Source organism: Entelurus aequoreus, linkage group LG20, assembly GCF_033978785.1.
Source record: "Entelurus aequoreus isolate RoL-2023_Sb linkage group LG20, RoL_Eaeq_v1.1, whole genome shotgun sequence".
NCBI lineage: Eukaryota > Metazoa > Chordata > Actinopteri > Syngnathiformes > Syngnathidae > Entelurus > Entelurus aequoreus.
The window spans coordinates 24,960,878-24,981,349 of NC_084750.1; the positions used below are offsets into that span (position 1 = coordinate 24,960,878).

Here is a 20,472-nt window from a genome sequence, read left to right on the forward strand (position 1 = left end):
CATATGTAATAACAAGTGTGTGCAAGTAAATTAAATGCGCCCCCTTTGGCCAAAATGTATTTAAAAAAAATCTAATAAATATGTATATAGAGACATACTGTAATAACTTGAAGTAAATAATGAAGATTAAAAACTAATTACAAACAAAAAAAAATAAAAAATAGAGCAACTAAAAGCAGTCTTTTTTCTTATAAAATTGGGATCAATTTCTCATGTTCTTTCTGTTTCTGTAATATTGCAATATTTTCTCGTACAACTATTACTTTTTTATGTAAAATTATTACTTTTAAATGCAAAATGGTGACATTTGTCATATAGAATTCTGACTTATCACAATATTGCCAATTTTTTTGTTGTTCTTGTAAAATAGTGACATTTTTTGCGTAAAATTATGACTTTTGTCATAATTTAGCCAAGTAAAATTCTGATTATTATTATAATTTTGCCAAAATGTTAGTTTTCTTATAAAATTGTGACTTTTGTTGAGTTAAATTACGACTCTTTTCATAAAATTGCCAAAATGTTAAGCCTTTCTTGTAAAATTGCGACTGTTATTGAGTAAAATTCCAACTTTTATCATGATATTACACAAATGTTCAGTTTTTCTTGTCAAATTTTGACTCGCCTTAGGTAAAATGACAACTTTTATTATAATACTGCCAAAATTAAAAGTTTTTCTTGTGAAATTGTGACCTTTTTCTTGCGAAATTCCAACTCATTTTTCACAACAAGCTCTTTTTTAATATTTACATAGTATGTATATATTATTAATGCTGTAAATACACATCTTTGTATATCTAGAAAGGGTGGTCCTAGAGAGGGAGGCATTTTTCGGAGGTCTCAAGAAGGTAACACATACAAGTGTGTGTGTGTGTGTGTGTGTGTGTGTGTGTGTGTGTGTGTGTGTGTGTGTGTGTGTGTGTGTGTGTGTGTGTGTGTGTGTGTGTGTGTGTGTGTGTGTGTGTGTGTGTGTGTGTGTGTGTGTGTGTGTGTGTGTGTGTGTGTGTGTGTGTGTGTTTGTGTGTGTGTGTTCCACTTTATTACACACTATCATGTTTGACTTGGTCACATCCTAACAGGCCCTTTAGTGCTTCCACTTCTGTTGCATCATAAGTTGACTCTGAGGTCTGCTTGTGTTACCATGGTTACGACCCCCCTATCACACCCACACACACACACACACACTCACTCCGTACCACAAAGTCAGAGATACAAAGATTCACGCGCGTTCATCTTTTTACTTCATACTTTACTTATGTACATTGCGACGAAGCCTCAGTGCAAGCTAGGTTACTTCATTCAGAGCCACTATAGTGCGAGGAATACACACGTGCATTGGTGTATAAAGGCTGTACATCCATCTTTATATAAATACACACTATCTTACATGCAGGCGTACAAGTCATCCTACTTAATAACTCGCTGGACCATGAACAATATGTCTACTTTCAATAAAACAGAAGATGTCTATACTCGTACAATATAAAAAGTGTTTATTGCCCAAATATTCTGTCGTTTGTTGTCATCATCTCCCAGGTGAAAATTCCAATCTTAAAAAACAAAAAGCATCAGGGACGCTAGAAATAAGTTTGTGTTTTTGTGCACGGTTCAAAATGGTTGTCATGTTGTTGTCCGATATGTGTCCATTATGTTGTCATGATATCATGGCGCCACACCGTTATTATCTAAAGGCACCACACCATTATGGTATCATAATGTCATGGCGCCACGCCGTTATGTCCCGAAGCCATGATTCCACACCATTATGATGTCAAGGTACCATGCCCTTAAGGTGTCATAATGTCATGACATTGTTATGACAAAGTCATGATGCCAGGCCATTATGAGGTTATGATGCCACACCATTCTGATCTCAAGGCACCACACCACTATTGTGTCATAATATCATGGCGCCACACCACTAGAATGTCATGGCGCCACACTATTATGATGTCATAATGTCATGATGCCACATCGTTATGATGTCAAGGCACCATGCCATTGTATTGTCATGACGTCATGACATCGTTATGATGTCACAAAGTGTTGATGCAACGTCATGATGATGTCACGGTGCCACACCTTTATGATGTCAAGGGACAAGCGGTAGAAAATTGATGGATGGATGGATGGAACCACGCCATTATGGTGTCATAATGTCATGATGCCACACCTATATGATGTCGAGGAACCACGCCATCATGGTGTCATAATGTCATGACACCGTTATGTCACAAAGTGATGATGCCACGCCATTATGATGTCACGGCGCCTCGCCATTATGATGTAATGATGCCACGCCATTGTGGTGTCACGGTGCCACACCATTATGATGTCAAGGAACCATGCCATTATGGTGTCATAATGTCATGACATCGTTATGATGTCACAGAATCATGATGCCGCTTCATTATGATGTCATGGCACCACACCATTCTGATGTAATGATGCCACGCCATTGTGATGTCACGGTGCCACACCATTATGATGTCAAAGGACAAGCGGTAGAAAATGGATAGATGGATGGAACCACGCCATTATGATGTCATGATGCCACACCATTATGATGTCGAGGAACCACGCCATCATGGTGTCATAATGTCATGACACAGTTATAATGTCACAAAGTGATGATGCCACGCCATTATGATGTCACGGCGCCACGCCATTATGATGTATTGATGCCACGCCATTGTGGTGTCACGGTGCCACACCATTATGATGTCAAGGAACCACGCCATCATGGTGTCATAATGTCATGACATCGTTATGATGTCACAAAATCATGATGCCGCGTCATTATGATGTCACGGTGCAACACCATTATGATGTCAAGGAACCATGCCATTATGGTGTCATAATGTCATGTGGGGCGGTATAGCTCGGTTGGTAGAGTGGCCGTGCCAGCAACTTGAGGGTTGCAGGTTCGATCCCCGCTTCCGCCATCCTAGTCACTGCCGTTGTGTCCTTGGGCAAGACACTTTACCCACCTGCTCCCAGTGCCACCCACACTGGTTTAAATCTAACTTAGATATTGGGTTTCACTATGTAAAGCGCTTTGAGTCACTAGAGAAAAAGCGCTATATAAATATAATTCACTTCACTTCATGACATCGTTATGATGTCACAAAATGATCATGCCGCATTATTATGATGTCATGGCGCCACACCATTATGATGTAATGATGCCACGCCATTATGATGTCAAAGGACAAGCGGTAGAAAATGGATGGATGGAACCACGCCATTATGGTGTCATAATGTCATGATGCCACACCATTATGATGTCGAGGAACCACGCCATTATGATGTCATAATGTCATGACACCGTTATAATGTCACAAAGTAAGGATGCCACGCCATTATGATGTCATGGCGCCACGCCATTGTGATGTCACGGTGCCACACCATTATGATGTCAAAGGACAAGCGGTAGAAAATGGATAGATGGATGGATGGATGGAACCACCACGCCATTATGGTGTCATAATGTCATGACATTGTTATGTGACAAAATCATGATGCCGCGTCATTATGATGTCATGGCGCCACGCCATTATGATGTAATGTTGCCACGCCATTGTGATGTCACGGTGCCACACCATTATGATGTCAAAGGACAAGCGGTAGAAAATGGATAGATGGATGGATGGAACCACGCCATTATGGTGTCATAATGTCATGACATTGTTATGTCACAAAATCATGATGCCGCGTCATTATGATGTCATGGCGCCACACCATTATGATGTAATGATGCCACGCCATTGTGATGTCACGGTGCCACACCATTATGATGTCAAAGGACAAGCGGTAGAAAATGGATAGATGGATGGATGGATGGATGGAACCACGCCATTATGGTGTCATAATGTCATGACATTGTTATGTCACGAAATCATGATGCCGCGTCATTATGATGTCATGATACCACGTCATTATGATGTCATGGCGCCACGCCATTATGATGTAATGATGCCACGCCATTGTGATGTCATGGTGACACACCATTATGATGTCAAGGAACCATGCCATTCTGGTGTCATAATGTCATGACATCGTTATGTCACAAAATCCTGTTGCCGCGTCATTATGATGTCATGGCGCCACACCATTCTGATGTAATGATGCCATGCCATTGTGATGTCACGGTGCCACACCATTATGATGTCAAAGGACAAGCGGTAGAAAATGGATAGATGGATGGATGGATGGATGGAACCACGCCATTATGGTGTCATAATGTCATGACATCGTTATGTCACAAAATCATGATGCCGCGTCATTATGATGTCAGGTTGCCACGCTATTGTGATGTCATGGCGTCACACCTTTATTATCCCATGACGTCATGGCGCCACACCATCACAACTTAATGACACCACACCATTCTGATGTTATATTTACGTTGCGCCACACCATTATAATGTTGTGTTGTCATGGCGCCACGCTATTGTGATGTCATGGCACCACAACATCATGACGTCATAGTGCCTTGGGTCATGATGTTGTGATGCTATGTCATTTTGTCATGACATGATGTCAACGTCATGGTGGTAATGGTGGGGGTTCACAGGAGGGTGCAGGAGGCGCTCCTTATGGGCAAGTTGGTGGGCAGCTTGGCGTACTGCTGCCTGAAGCTGTTCCTCTTGTTTTGTAGAAACGCTCCCAGGTTCTCCAGCTCATCGGTGGGCGGCATCAACTCAGACATGGGGTTTCCCTGGACCGCGTCCAGCTTGGCTCCTTTGTTGTTCTTAGTCTTTTTGGATTTCTCTTTTTCCTGAAGCTCGTCCGAAGTGTTGAGTGGCTCGGTGGCGACCTCCGGCAGTGGCACGGCATCCGGAGGGAGGTCACCGGGGCTGGTCTTGCCCTCCGCTTGCTCCTCGCCGCCACTGGTGAGGACACAGGAGTCGCTGCGCTTGGCACAGGTGCTGGTGGAGCTGACACGAAAACAAATTGAACATAAAGACACTTTACATTCCTGAAACAAGAAAGTATACATAAAGTGTACAAAATGCAGAGAAGATCCACTTCATTATCTTCTCACCCATTTGAACTTTTGTCCTCTAAGTCCTTCTGCTCGCTTATGTAACGCAGCTCAGCTGGAGTCTTCTTTCCCTTCAGCCAGTAAGTCTTCATGTAGCCTTTACCCTACAGCACAGTAGCATATATACGTTAGCCAATGCATTCACAGCAGTGAACTTCTTTTTAAAGTTAAAGTACCACTGATAGTCACACACACGTGTGGTGAAATTAAATTATTTGACCCATCCCCTTGTTTCACCCCCTGGGAGGTGAGGGGAGCAGTGAGCAGCAGCGGTGGCCGCGCTCAGGAATTATTTTTGGTGATTTAACCCCCAATTCCAACCCTTGATGCTGAGTGCCAAGCAGGGAGGTAACGGGATCCATTTTTATCATCTTTGATATGACTCGGCCGGGGTTTGAACTCACGACCTACCAATCTCAGGGCGAACACTTTAACCACAAGGCCACTGAGCAGGTATTTCACTTGAAATGCTACTTCAAACTTTAACCAATCTTTCATTATAAAGAGTAGAGCAAGGAGAAGGTTGTTGCCTTGACAAAGATTTTGCCCCTCTCCTCTATACTGTAGGGCTCGTGTTCCAGGTGGTCTTTGGTGGTCTGACTGATGTGTATCTGCATGCCCTGCTCACACACACACACACACACACACACACACACACACACACACACACACACACACACACACACACACACACACACACACACACACACACACACACACACACACACACACACACACACACACAAACACAATTACACCGGATCTCCCTCTCTTTATCTATTTAGTCTGTTGGAGACATTTAATATTTGATCAATCATTTTAGCTGTACAAAGTGAGTATTTAAGGTTAGTGGAGTCACCACGCCATTGCTTTCCATCCTGGAGGCCGTGTTCACGGTGTCTCCAAAGAGACAATAGCGAGGCATCTTCAGACCCACCACGCCGGCCACCACCATTCCCGAGTGGACCCCTGCGGCAAGCGTGTTTTACTCATAACTAAAAGCTATAACAACAGTGATCCACACAGAAGCAGTCGGCCCACTCACCCACTCTGATCTGAATATTGTCCCCGGTGGACGGGTCCTTCAAGTGGTCGATTGAGCTCAGCATGTCCAAGGCCATATCACAGATGTGATGGGCATGGAACGTGGTCTTGTTGGGAACGCCTGCCACCACCATGTAGGCGTCACGAATCGTCTCCACCTGCACCCGAAGGAGTTAGAGCATTTTTTTGTGTTTCCACAAAGTTAGAGGCACATACACGTATCTGTCTTGCTAAAATGAAGAATGAAGACTCAGGGACAATTGAGGACTCTTGGATAAGCCAACCTTGTAAACGTTGTGCTTCTCGCTGAGCGTGTCAAAGACAATGTAGATCTCGTTGAGCATGTCCACCACCTGCATGGGCGTGATGTGGATGCAGATCTCATTGAACTTGACCACATCGCTGAACAGGATGGTCACATCGGGGAAGACCTGGAACACACACAGGTCACCGTGTTGCGTGGGGTGGTTGCAGTCAATTATTTGAGCTGTCCACCATGACGTACCTGACATGTTTCCAGAGCTGTGATTCCCTTCCTGAGGCGGTCGGCTACAGCCTTAGGGATCATGGCGTACAGCAAGGAGTCGCCTCTCTTCTTCTCTTCATCCAGCTTCTTTATGATTTCCTGCAGCTGAGCGTACTTTTGTTGTTCCTACAAGATTAAAAAGTGTATCATCTGTAAGAGGTTTTTGCTCCATGACCCGTACCAGGATAAGCACAGACAATGGACATTTCCGAACCTGGTCCAGGGCCAGCTGCAGCTCAGCTGACTGCTGCGTCCCAGCCAGGATCAGCTCTCTGCTGGAGTCGTGTAGATTCAAATCGTTGACGTAGACGCCCATCTTGATCATGTCCTCCACTGTCTCAATGCTGCAGAGAGAGGACAAGAGGTTTACTGGCTGCTTGAGACCAAGGTGTAGGCATATGAAGACATAAGCACGGATGGACTGAGGTCTTACATGGGCGTCCCCAGGAAGATGAGAGAGTCCCACTGGGGGACATACTTCATTTGGCCTTTCAGGTGGAGAGGCTTTTTAGGGGGCTCCCGCATGTCTTCGAAGATGGTTTCACTGCATTTGCCTACGAAGAAAAAAAAGAGCTTTTCAGTTCACTTGATCTTCATGCAAACAGAAAGGATGTAAGATTTAATGGAGAGAAAGATGTTCTGACCTGTGACAGTCTGGAAAGCCAGCAGCTCGATGTCTTCGCCTCCAGAGTTAGCAGAACTGTTGTACTGAGTCAGAGTGCTACTGTACTCCTGGTCTGTGCCCTTTATCTCCTCGACTGACTTTTTTTCTTCACATGAGACAAACACTCAGGAGTCAGGATGACTTTTGGACTCAGTGTAGACACAATGTAAGAATGATGTACCTCTTTCTTCTTCCCTTTTTGCTTTCTCGCTCTCCTCTTTTTCTTCGGGTTCCTCTTTGTTCAGTTTAGGAATGTTGACTTTTTGTTTGCTCTCCACCACTGCTTCAGACATCAGCTCAAAGACGTTGTTCAGGTGGGTGTAGATCTGTCAGAAGCAAGAGGAGGAGGTTGACAGTTTCATGTGGAAAAAGTAGTTGTGATGTAGATAAACAAGATGTGTTTGACCGAACACTCACGTTGTCCCAACTGAACTCCAGCATCGGCCTGACCAGAGTGAACTCCTCGTTGACCTTCTTGCCCTGGAGGTCAGAGAAGACCTCTTTGAGGCCGTCGCCAACGCGGTACATGGTCATGTTGCGCCGGAAGATGACGCTGAAGGGGAACATGTCAAAAAAGATACCTCGCTTCATGGGAAGCTTCTCATAACTTGGTGCCGTCTTTTGCTGGGGCATGCGGTGCTTGAAGGCAGCATTGTCAAAGTTCATCTTATAGACCTGAACAAGGACAGGGACATTCATGAAACCACATTCTTTATTCCCTAGACATAGTAAGGCAGGTTGCACAAAGCCAACCACTTCAGCAATGAGAGCCAAAGACCAAAGTAGGCTTTGTACAAGCCCTGGAAAAGATTATAAAATCACCAGACTTGGAGGATGTTCGTTCAGTTCTTTATGTCTATGGATGTTCTTATTCATCCAAGTCATTGTATTCTCAGGGCATTCAAGCGATTGCAACTGGACTGTTTGGTTTGTCTTAGAAAACGTTTCGCCTCTCAGCCAGTAGGCTTCATCAGGTCATGCTCATAGACTTCGATTGGTCAGATCTAGTCTTAGACTTAGATGGGTCCGATCTAGTCTAGCATGCTGATGCCAATACTGATGAAGCCTACTTGGATGAGAGGAGAAACATCTTTTAAAACAAACCAAACAGTCCAGTTGTGATCGATTTAATGCCCTGAGAATTTAGTTGTTTAATTTTGTAGAAAAAAAGCAGATAACATACATTAAACCAAATTATAGTCACTTCAAATGGAAACTTTCTGGCTTTAAGAAACACTAAAATATATCAAGGTTATGGTAGTTTCATTTTTAGATCAAGCAGAGTGAATAAAAAAAACCCCAGTACAACACACTACGGGTACTTTGTTGCACCACCTCTGGCTTTTATAAGAGCCAGCAGAGTGTGTGAGGCATGTACTTAATTAGTGACGAACAGAACTCTTCATCAATCTTTCTCCAACTTTCTTTGATTGCTGTTGTCAGATCGGTTTTGCAGGTTGAAGTGTTGTCATCCACCATTTTCTTCTATTTGCTGATTTTACATTGAATTGAGACCCGCACTATTTGCAGGCCATGACATTGACCTTAGCTATCTTTCTTCAAGGAAAGTTTTTACAGTTTTTGCTCTATGGTGAGATGCATTATCATTTTGAAAAATGATGCCATCATCCCCAAACATCCTTTCCATTGATGTCCAAAACGTAAATGGAAACTTATGCATTTATTGAAGAAGTAATGACAGCCATCATTACCTGCCACGCAGCTCCACATCATCAATGTCTGTGGAAATGTGCATATTTTCTTCAGGCAGTCATCTTCATAAATCTCATTAGAACCAAAACCAAACAAAAGTTCCAGAATCATCACCTTGCCCAATGCAGATTCAGGATTCATCACTGAATATGACTTTCATCCAGTCTTCTATAGTCCACAATTGCTTTTCCTTAGCCAGTTGGAACCTTGTTGGTTTATGTTTCAATGCTTTCATTCAGCTTTTTTGGTAATTAAATCCCATTTCCTTTCGGCGCTTTCTCACAGTTCTGTCATAGAAGCTGACTACAGTTTCTGCCCATTTGTTCTTCATTTGTTTTGCCGTGTATTTTTCGTTTTCAAGACAAATTGCTTTAAATGTTCTGTCTTGACGCTTTGATGTTGTCCTTGGTCTACCAGTATGCTTGCTTTTTACAACCTTTCCATGTTGTTTTTACTTGGTCCAGACTTTAAACACAGCTGACTGTGAACAATCAACACCTTTTGCAACATTGCGTGATGATTTACCTTCTTGAAAGAGTTTGACAATCCTCCTTTGTTTCACCTGACATCTCTCCATGATTCATGTCAATCGACCTGCTGCAACAGCTCTCAAAGATGCGAACACTTCTTCTTAACTGCAGACTAAAAAATTGACAGGTTGAGCCCATATTATTTTCCTCAGAATTGTGTGATCCCATAATTTTTCACTCTGCTTGTTTTAAAAATTTAACTATTACTGACTACCACATTTTACTGTTTCTTAAAGCTAGAAAGTTGCCATTTGAAATAACACTAGTTGTGTCTCATGTTTGCTATCTGCTTTTTTATACTAAATTAATCAACCTCCAAGTCTGCTGATTCCATAATTTCTAGGAATTGTAGATATTTCGAGGTGACTTTATTTGATTACTCTCTTAACTTTGACCCCAGTGGCTTCCATCGAGAGTTAAAGGGCATGATAAAATATAGTATTCCTTCGCCACTCTGCGGTTCACTTACTCCGGCCTCAGTGCGTTGCGGATTTTAAAATTGAAAAGAGGTACCTGAACTTACGAGTATTTTTAGAGGTGAGCTTTCTCTCTGCTTTTTGTTGTGCTTTAAACTGCAAGCATAAATTAGAGTTACGAGCACCACTAGTAGTAAAAGCCCACAGCCAGACATTGTTGAGAAGGCCCAACCACAATGCTATTAGTCTGATGTAGTACCGATTTTGATTAATTAATACCGCGGTACTATACTAATACCGGTATACCGTACAACCCTAATGGGTAGTATCGCGTTCATTTGGTCATTGATAAACCAGTACTTACCTTTTAAAGCTGTGCTGGTCAAAAGAGAAGTGGCACATCAGAACTTTAAAGGCCTACTGAAACCCACTACTACCGACCACGCAGTCTGATAGTCTATATATCAATGCTGAAATCTTAACATTGCAACACATGCCAATACGGCCGGGTTAACTTATAAAGTGCAATTTTAAATTTCCCGCTAAACTTCCGGTTGAAAACGTCTATGTATGATGACGTTTGCGCGTGACGTCAATGGTTGAAACGAAAGTATTCGGACACCATTGTATCACAATACAAACAGCTCTGTTTTCATCGCAAAATTCCACAGTATTCTGGACATCTGTGTTAGTGAATCTTTTGCAATTTGTTTAATGAACAATGGAGACAGCAAAGAAGAAAGCTGTAGGTGGGATCGGTGTATTAGCAGCTAGCTGCAGCAACACAACCAGGAGGACTTTGAGCTGGATAGCAGACGCGCTATCCGACCCTAGCCTGCCGACCGCATCGATGATCGGGTGAAGTCCTTCGTCACGCCGTCGATCGCTGGAACGCAGGTGAGCACGGATGTTGATGAGCAGATGAGGGCTGGCGTAGGTGGAGCGCTAATGTTTTTATCATGGCTCTGACGAGGTCCCGTAGCTAAGTTAGCTTCAATGGCGTCGTTAGCAACAGCATTGATAGGCTTCGACAGGCGGCACAGCATTAACCGTGTGGTTACAGGTCCAGTGTTTGGTTCGGTGTCTCCTGATAGTAGTATTGTTGATCTTCTGTCTATCCTTCCAGTCAGGGGCTTATTTCTTTTGTTTCTATATGCAGTTAAGCCCGATGCTATCACGTTAGCTCCGTAGCTAAAGTGCTTCACCGATGTATTGTCGTGGAGATAAAAGTCACTGTGAATGTCCATTTCACGTTCTCGACTCTCATTTTCAAGAGGATATAGTATCCGAGGTGGTTTAAAATACAAATCCGTGATCCACAATAGAAAAAGGAGAAAGTGTGGAATCCAATGAGCCCTTTTACCTAATTACGGTCAGAGTGAAAAAACATACGTCCTGCACTGCATTCTAGTCCTTCACTCTCATGTTCCTCATCCACGAATCTTTCATTCATAGCTCAAATTAATGGGGTAATCGTCGCTTTCTCGGTCCAAATCTCTCTCGCTGCTGGTGTAAACAATGGGGAAATGTGAGGAGCCCTTCAACCTGCGACATCACGCTACTTCCGGTACAGGCAAGGCTTTTTTTTATCAGCGACCAAAAGTTGCAAACTTTATCGTCGATGTTCTCCACTAAATCCTTTCAGCAAAAATATGGCAATATCGCGAAATGATCAAGTATGACACATAGAATGGATCTGCTATCCCTGTTTAAATAAAAAAAAATCATTTCAGTAGGCCTTTAAATAATATGAGTCCAAATCAAAGAGTGAACAGGGGTCACGCTGACATTGGTGACCGGTTCCTCTACTGTAATCGCCTTTAGTCATTCTCCAATAAACATCCGCCTCCAACAAATACTCGCCGCTGGCCTCGCTTGGAAGATGATGGAATCATTACTCTTTTAATGGAAGTTGGGTCAAAGTTGAGTGTACGTACCACGTATGTCATCTTTTCTGTCTCCTCTTTGGATAAGATCTCCACTTCGATATCTGTGTTGTAGAACTGGCGGCCCACCTGGGAGAGTTGGCCTGTAGGGGCGACCGCATACAAATGTAATGCAGCATTACTATGTGAAGTATTGGGACTGCTTAGCTACCAAAAGTGAAAAGTGGAGGACATGTGGAGTTTTTCCAGCTAACTGTTCCCACAGACTTTACTTTTGAGTCGTCACGTCCGGTGTTTTTGATTGATTGATTGAAACTTTTATAAGTAGATTGCACAGTGAAGTACATATTCCGTACAATTGACCACTAAATGGTAACACCCGAATAAGTTTTTCAACTTGTTTAAGTCGGGGTCCACTTAAATTGATTCATACAGCTGCTGCTGTTTGCCGTTCAAAGCTAAGCACTATCTTTCTGTGTGCTTCTAATTGTTTTACAGCTTTCTTTAATCCTTCTCCAACACATTTAGTAGTCTTATCGAACTTACAAAGCACCCACTCTCTCTGTTTCTGTTTCAGCTAGCTAGCTGCTAGGCTAGCGAAGCTAAGCTAATCCCGGTCCAAAGCTAATGTGCACCGAAGACACTGTAACGACTTGGTCGCATGGTTATGCGGAGGTCGTTCTCCCAAGATGAAGACAGCGTGCAGGTAGGAAATTATTTATTTGCATAAATCATGCGGGGAAATGCAGGAAAAACAAAAGCGTGTCGATAGCACGGGGGGCAGAGCTAAGGAGGCTAGCGCGGGAGCTAGCATATGAACAGGAATCCAAAACTATAGCTGTTGCGTGATGCAAACAAGGAAGCCAAACTGATTGTGGAGAGAAACGGGAATAAATAGCTCTCTGATTAGTGCCCTGCAGGAGCAGGTGAGCGTCCCGAACACTAATCAGAGGCAGGTGAAACTAATCGGCTGTCATGGCAACTGAAACACAAACCCAGGGATGCAGAAAACAGAACCGAGGTAGTCAAAACAAACAAAACAAAACAAATATGATCCGGGCAACGGATCACAACAGACACGGTGAAAAAAACAACGCGAGTATGGCTTCCTGTTCTTCCTGCACCATTCTCATAAATCGGTTGGCTCTACAAGAGGGCCGTGTCCGCCGTTTGCTAGCGTTAACTGTAGCGAGCCGACTAGCCCAGCTTTTAGCAACCCTAAGTGGCCGACAAGCAACGGTGAACCGGTCAAGACACATAACAGATTTAGTTATTAGAATTGAACTGTTTTATGTTGTTAACATGTAATTAATGTGTTATTAAGTAGCCCTCCCCTTCCCTCCAACCTAAATATGTCAAAATTTTCCCAAACTTGTCCCAATTGTTTGTGCTGCAAATTTTTATTTTAAGTTATTAACATTTTATGTTAACATATTAGCACAACCCCCGGCCCCCACTATGTCAAAACTTGTCCCAATTGTTTGTGCTGCAAATTTTTATTTTAAGTTATTAACATTTTATGTTAACATATTAGCGTGTTATTAATCATAACCACCACCCCCGCTATGTCAAAACTTGTCCCGATCGTTTGTGCTGCAAAATGTTTTGGTCTAACTACTATAGTTTTTAAGTTATTGAAGTTTTATGTTTATAACATGTTATTTGCATGTTGTTAATTATAACTACAACCCCCTGCCCCCAACTATGTCAAAATCTCCCTCAACTTGTCCCAATCGTTTGTGCTGCAAAATGTTTTTGTCGAACTACTATAGATTTTAAGTAATTAACGTTTGACGGTTTTATGTTAATAGCATGTAATTACTGTGTTATTAATCATAATTACACCCACCCACCCCCAACTATGTCAAAATCTCCCCAAACTTGTCCCAATCATTTGTGCTGCAAAAGTTGTTTGTCTAACTCAGGGGTGTCCAAAGTGCGGCCCGGGGGCCATTTGCGGCCCGCAGCTAATTGTTTACCGGCCCGCCACACATTCTGGAAATACTATTGTAAAAATAAAAAAGAACATTAAAAAAAGTGGAATGAGGTGAAATCTAACGTGAAAAAGTTGCAATGTTGACACAAAAGCTGCCATGCAGGCTGTTTTTTTTTTCTTTTGTCTTTCTTTATTTTTATTTTTTTGCCATTGCTCAAAAAATAATAATAATGACAAAAAATCCAATTATTTTCAGGGCTCCAATTACTTCAAATATTTCACTTTAAAATGTTTTATGTGGTAAATACTGCATATATTGTGTAGTAGCCATATAAAAACATCAAAGTTTTCTTTTACAAAAGCGCATAAAACAAACAAAATAATTGTTCCAGCATAAAATCGACAGATATATCTGAAGTGGTAAAAGTAAAAGAAAAACCTAAAAAAAATGTATCACTTTATGAGTGGGGCACCTTTTGGATCCCAAATATATTTAGTGATTTTTTATTTATCTTTTCACTGTGATTACTCAAAAATATGAAAGAATTAAAATCAATGGTGTCCTGCATTATTGATATTTTAGGGCTCTAATTACTAAATACTGCATATTTCAGTTTTACTATAAAAAAAAACTAAGTTGTTTTTGACAGAAAAGCCATAAAACATTTTTTTTAATTTGTATTACTTTATATCAACTTGAAGTTGATATAGAGATTTACTGTAAGCGTTAAATAATTTAAAAAAAAATAATAATCTGACTTATTTTTAACATTTTAATGACTGAGACCCTTTATGGTCCCCGGTCCCCTAAAGGTAAAATAAATAAAAAATCCATATATTTTGTTATGGTTTGAAAATGAAAAATATCAAAATGGCCCCCACATGCTTTAATTTTTCCGTGTGCGGCCCTCAGTGGAAAAAGTTTGGACACCCCTGGTCTAACTACTATAATTTTTAAGTTTTTATCGTTTCATGGAGCTGGTTGTGAATCATAATTTGTTAATAACTTGAAAACTGTAAGAGTTAGACCAACAATTTTTGCAGCACAAACAAATCCCAAATGGTAGGGTATGGTTGTGGAGAAATGTTTTTAACAGCACTAATGAACATTTTTGCAGCACAAACTATTGGGACGAGTCGGGGGAGATTTGGAGGTGGGTCTCATGTCCTCGTCTGTAAGGTCAGCTGTGACGTCACCTTTGACAAACTGCGTGAAGCCTTTGCGGGTGCTGCGGTAGTGCAGCGTCAGGCTGGTCTCGCACTCCTCCTCCACGCAGAAGCTCGGCGGCTGAACTTTGGGGAAGGAGAAGCGGAAGTACTCGTGCAGGTTGTCCAGTTCGTTGATGAAGTCGCGGACGTTTCGTCCCAAAACCTGCAAAAACCAAAGACCATGTAGGGCGCTAATGTGATCAGAGAGTAGAAGACTTATTGCTGCGTCTTTGGAGGACCTTCAGGATCCGCTCATAGCCGTAGTTCCCGATCCTCTTCACCATGTAGACTCCGAAGGCGTACATCAGCTCATCGTGGGTTTTTCCCAACACTTCACCCGCGGCCTTCGCTAGACGCAGGATCAGGTTGTCACTAGGGGGAGTGGTCAGTTGGTTCGTTAATTGGTTAGCTAGTTAGTTAGCGTTCCAATTTTAACTGATTTGCATACGTTAACGTTAAAAAGCAAACAAGAAATAGATCTTCATTAATAACAGAGTAATTACTTTGAAGGCCAATCAGTAGGAACTGATACAAGAACTTACCCATTTTCCTGGGTAACTAAAGTTCCCCTGTGTTTTGTGCGAATGAGATATTTTTAAGTGTTCTTTCTTAATCCATAGTCATGTTTAAAGCAGTTAATATTTTCCCATGTGAAAAACTTTGGGTCTTTAACTTATGTCCACTAGTAAACTCTTTGTTTCACCTTGAAGGCGGCGTACTGTCCGCGTAGGTGTGTAACATACTCCCTTTTCTGTGGAGGAGGCCTTATCGGTTTGGAACAATCAGGCTGTATTTCTTTCTGGGCGGGAGGGGGCTGTTTTCGTACTAAATAAACAGACTTTTCCCGTTTAATTTTCAGACCGCTTCTTGATGCCGCTATTAACGCATTGTAAGGCTGGTCTCCTAAAGCTTTAGTAAAACTTGATAATATTGCTATTCTGTCTTGATGGTCCTTCTTACTCAACATATATGTCATCTGAAAGAATTTGAGATTGACCCGTGTCTTTTATTCCCTGAGGGGAAGACTGGTCTGACGCAACAATTTTTACTAAAAAGGTGGGACTTTCGAAATGTTCCAGGAACTGTGTGGTTGATTGACCCGACCGCTGATTGGTTGAACTCAGTTCCTAAAACGTTGTTTTCGAACCCAACAACCACCATAACAGTGTGCGAGATGACTTGTTTATTTCTTGTCAAGACCTAATCTTTTAACACCAGACCTTTTTTCATGTTTAGCTTCTATGAATTCTGATGAATACGGTGGCAATGAAGGGTCACAACAACTTTACGCCATAACACAACGTTAAGCGACAATGAAAGTGACCGCTGGCCATGTTTTGCCGGCAGACCAAGTAGCTGAAAATACACTATATTGCCAAAAGTAATTGGCCATATGAACTGAAGTGCCATCCCATTCCTAACCCATAGGGTTCAATATGACGTGGGTCCACCTTTTGCAACTATTACAGCTTCAACTCTTCTGGGAAGGCTGTCCACAAGGTTGCGGAGTGTGTTTATAGGAATTTTCCACCATTCTTCCAAATGCGCATTGGTGAGGTCACACACTGATGTTGGTCGAGAAGGCCCAACATAAGTCCCAAAGGTGTTCTATCGGGTTCAGGTCAGGACTCTGTGCAGGCCAGTCAAGTTCATCCATACCAGACTCTGTCATCCATGTCTTTAAGGACTTTGCTTTGTGCACTGGTGCACAGTCATGTTGGAAGAGGAAGGGGCCCGCTCCAAACTGTTCCCACAATGTTGGGAGCATGGAATTGTCCAAAATGTTTTGGTATCCTGGAGCATTCAAAGTTCCTTTCACTGGAACTAAGGGGCCAAGCCCAACTCCTGAAAAATAACCCCACACCATAATTCCTCCTCCATCAAATTTCACACTCGGCACAATGTAGTCCTAAACGTAGCGTTCTCCTGGCAATTTCCAAACCCAGACTCGTTCATCAGATTGCCAGATGAAAAAGTGTGATTCATCAGTCCAGAGAAGGTGTCTCCACTGCTCGAGAGTCCAGTGGCAACGCGCTTAACACCACTGCATCCGACGCTTTGCATTGGACTTGGTGATGTATGGCTTAGATCAGGGGTGTCAAACGTAAGGCCCGTGGGCCGGATCAGGCCCGTGAACAGGTTTTATCCGGCCCGCGGGATGAGTTTACTAAGTATAAAAATGAGCCGAAATTTTTGAATGAAAGAAACTGCTGTTTTAATTGTGTCCACTAGATGTCACAATAGCAATTATTTGTGTCTTTCTAGATTATGCTACATATGTAAAAAAAATAAAAAAAATATACCACACGATGTAAGCAAACTACATAAATAACATCCTGTAATTTGATTTTTATATACTTTTTTTAATAATAATAATAATAATAATAGATTTTATTTGTAAAAAGCACTTTACATTGAGTAAACAACCTCAAAGTGCTACAGTGTATTACAAAAATAAAATAAAATAAATAAATAAATTAGAAAAAATAAAAAGATAATTAAAAAAAATAAAAACTAGAACAGCCAAATAGCTAAAACTAGTATGCATATATCTAAAAAAAAAAAAAGGCTTTTTTAAAAAGAAGGGTTTTAAGCCTTTTTTAAAAGCATCCACAGTCTGTGGTGCCCTCAGGTGGTCAGGGAGAGCGTTCCACAGACTGGGAGCAGCGGAGCAGAAAGCCCGGTCTCCCATTGTTCACTGAAGTTGTCTTTATTTTTAAGTTATCGTGCCGTGATTTCACCAGTCCGGCCCACTTGTGAGTAGATTTTTCTCCATGTGGCCCCCCATCTAAAATGAGTTTGACACCCCTGGCTTAGATGAAGCTGCTCGGCCATGGAAACCCATTCCATGAAGCTCTCTGCGTACTGTACGTGGGCAAATTGGAAGGTCACATGAAGTTTGGAGCTCTGTAGCAACTGACTGTGCAAAGACTTTCTGCACAATGTGCTTCAGCATCCACTGACCCTCTCTGTCAGTTTACGTGGCCTACCACTTTGTGGCTGAGTTGCTGTTGTTCCCAAACTCTTCCATTTTCTTATAATAAAGCCAACAGTTGACTTTGGAATATTTAGGAGGGAGGAAATTTCACGACTGGATTTGTTGCACGGGTGGCATCCTATGACAGTTCCACGCTGGAAATCACTGAGAGCGGCCCATTCTTTCACAAATGTTTGTAGAAACAGTCTCCATGCCTAAGTGCTTGATTTTATACACCTGTGGCCGGGCCAAGTGATTAGGACACCTGATTCTGATCATTTGGATGGGTGGCCGAACACTTTTGGCAATATAGTGTATGTTGTCAATGGAAGTCGGAAGAGTACCGGGTAAGTGAAAGGGGTCCACTCCCTTGTTTCAGTCCCTTCCCTTGTTGCTTAATGTTGTTGTGTTATGGTTTTATGTAAAATGTACCGTAATTTCCGGACTATAAGCCGCTACTTTTTCCCCTCGTTCTGGTCCCTGCGGCTTATACAAGGGTGCGGCTTATTTACGGCCTGTTCTTCTCCGACACCGACGAAGAGGATTTCGGTGGTTTTAGTACACAGGAGGAAGACGATGACACAATGATTAAAGACTGACTTTTCATATACCGGTAGGCTGGTTATTTTGATAATGTACAGGCGAGCACTTTGTATTACTTTGCACCGTTGTATTATTTGTACTCTGCACGAATGCTGTTCGCCATGTCAAAGATGTGAAAGTTTGATTGAATGATTGAAAGATTTATTGTTAATAAATGGGACGCTTTGCGTTCCCAAACAGTCATCTCTGTCCCGACAATCCCCTCCGTGGTAGCAGGAACCCCTATATACTACGGTAATTAAACACATCAAAACCCTGCGGCTTATAGTCGGGTGCGGCTTATATATGGAGCAATCTGTATTTTCCCCTAAAGTTAGCTGGTGCGGCTTATAGTCAGGTGCGGCTTATAGTCCAGAAATTACGGTAGTCCACGACTCACCTCTGAGACCATTTCCGACACAGTTGATGTGCAGAGTCGACAGCCGGTTGTAACGATTTGCTTGGAAGCAGCTGGTAGCAAGTATTACTACTGACCACTTTTATACTTGCTTTTTATGAATGCACCTGACACTCGTTTGAAAAACTGAATACTGCGCCTTAAGTTTAATTACTGGTTGTGGCAACCTTGACCACTTTGTATGCAAAGGCAAACTGTCCATCTGTATCAGTGCGCAGATTTCCTCCATGGATAGTTTAATTTATAAATCACTTCTTGGTCTGGTTCCCCTTTATTTATGTTCTTTTATGTGCAGAGACTGCAGTCGATACAGTTTGCGGTCACAGGACATTCTTGGGGTCTTGGGGGCGGGAAAAAAAGCCTTCAGATTTGCTGCTCCATGATCATGGAATGAAATACAAAAAGGATCTGAGGCTACCTGAACTCATCCCTTTGGGGGAATTTCAGGCCATTTTAAAAGACAGACGCTGTTTCTGTTGAGCACTGTAATTTTATTGTTTTACCTATTGTGTTTATGTTGTTTGTAATTTGTGCTTTTACAGTGTGTGACTGCTACTGTTTGTTGTTGTTCTTTGTATTAATGAAACCTGTTTTTGCTGCCCTTTTGGCCAGGTCTCTCAATGAGTTGTTTTACCTGGTTAAATAAAGGAACATGAAAAAATGAATTCATTACAATTATGCTTGCAGACAATTATGCTTGCAGTTATCGATTATTTTAGTAACCGAGTCATCTATCGTTTATTTTAGTAACCGAGTCATCTATTGATTGATTTGTTCGATTAATCGAGTCATCGAAAAAAATATACTTACTAGTCTCAATGCGTCTTTAAGGGAAATTAGTTGAAATTAACAAAAACATTTGGGTAACCTTTAGCTTGTAGCCTAAAACCAGGTGATACATACTAAATAAAAAAACAAACTAAACCAAAAGACTCTGATAAAGTACACTACATTGCCAAAAGTATTTGGCCACCTGCCTTGACTCACAGATGAACTTGAAGTGCCATCCCATTCCTAACCCATAGGGTTCAATATGACGTGGGTCCACCTTTTGCAGCTATTACAGCTTCAACTCTTCTGGGAAGGCTGTCCACAAGGTTGCGGAGTGTGTTTATAGGAATTTTCCAGCATTCTTCCAAAAGCGCATTGGTGAGAAGGCCTGGCGCTCAGTCTCCGTTCTAATTCATCCCAAAGGTGTTCTATCGGGTTCAGGTCAGGACTCTGTGCAGGCCAGTCAAGTTCATCCACATCAGACTCTGTCATACATGTCTTTATGGACCTTGCTTTGTGCACTGGTGCACAGTCATGTTGGAAGAGGAAGGGGTCCGCTCTCCCACAAGGTTGGGAGCATGGAATTGTCCAAAATGTTTTGGTATCCTGGAGCATTCAAAGTTCCTTTCACTGGAACTAAGGGGCCAAGCCCAACTCCTGAAACACATGGGTGGCCAAATACTTTTGGCAATATAGTGTATGATCAATTGACTATATTTCAGGTTTCTACATTTTTAAAAGACTTCCTTGTGG

General features: G+C 42.1%; 1 protein-coding gene across 1 annotated transcript in view; it reads right to left on the reverse strand.

Moving 5' to 3' along the window:
- Nucleotides 1-1,343: 1,343 nt before the first annotated feature.
- Nucleotides 1,344-20,472, reverse strand: part of LOC133636081 (soluble guanylate cyclase 88E-like) — a 30,942-nt gene continuing 11,813 nt past the window's right edge. The window contains exons 2-16 of the mRNA XM_062029726.1: nt 15,211-15,343; nt 14,960-15,134; nt 11,878-11,969; nt 7,699-7,956; nt 7,463-7,607; nt 7,262-7,387; nt 7,051-7,171; nt 6,832-6,961; nt 6,597-6,743; nt 6,376-6,522; nt 6,093-6,249; nt 5,907-6,016; nt 5,578-5,667; nt 5,048-5,151; nt 1,344-4,940 (exon numbers count right to left, since the gene is read on the reverse strand). Of these exons, the coding sequence (XP_061885710.1) occupies nt 4,571-4,940; nt 5,048-5,151; nt 5,578-5,667; nt 5,907-6,016; nt 6,093-6,249; nt 6,376-6,522; nt 6,597-6,743; nt 6,832-6,961; nt 7,051-7,171; nt 7,262-7,387; nt 7,463-7,607; nt 7,699-7,956; nt 11,878-11,969; nt 14,960-15,134; nt 15,211-15,343 (2,305 nt within the window). The 3' untranslated portion in view covers nt 1,344-4,570. The remainder of the gene's footprint in view (nt 4,941-5,047; nt 5,152-5,577; nt 5,668-5,906; nt 6,017-6,092; nt 6,250-6,375; nt 6,523-6,596; nt 6,744-6,831; nt 6,962-7,050; nt 7,172-7,261; nt 7,388-7,462; nt 7,608-7,698; nt 7,957-11,877; nt 11,970-14,959; nt 15,135-15,210; nt 15,344-20,472) is intronic.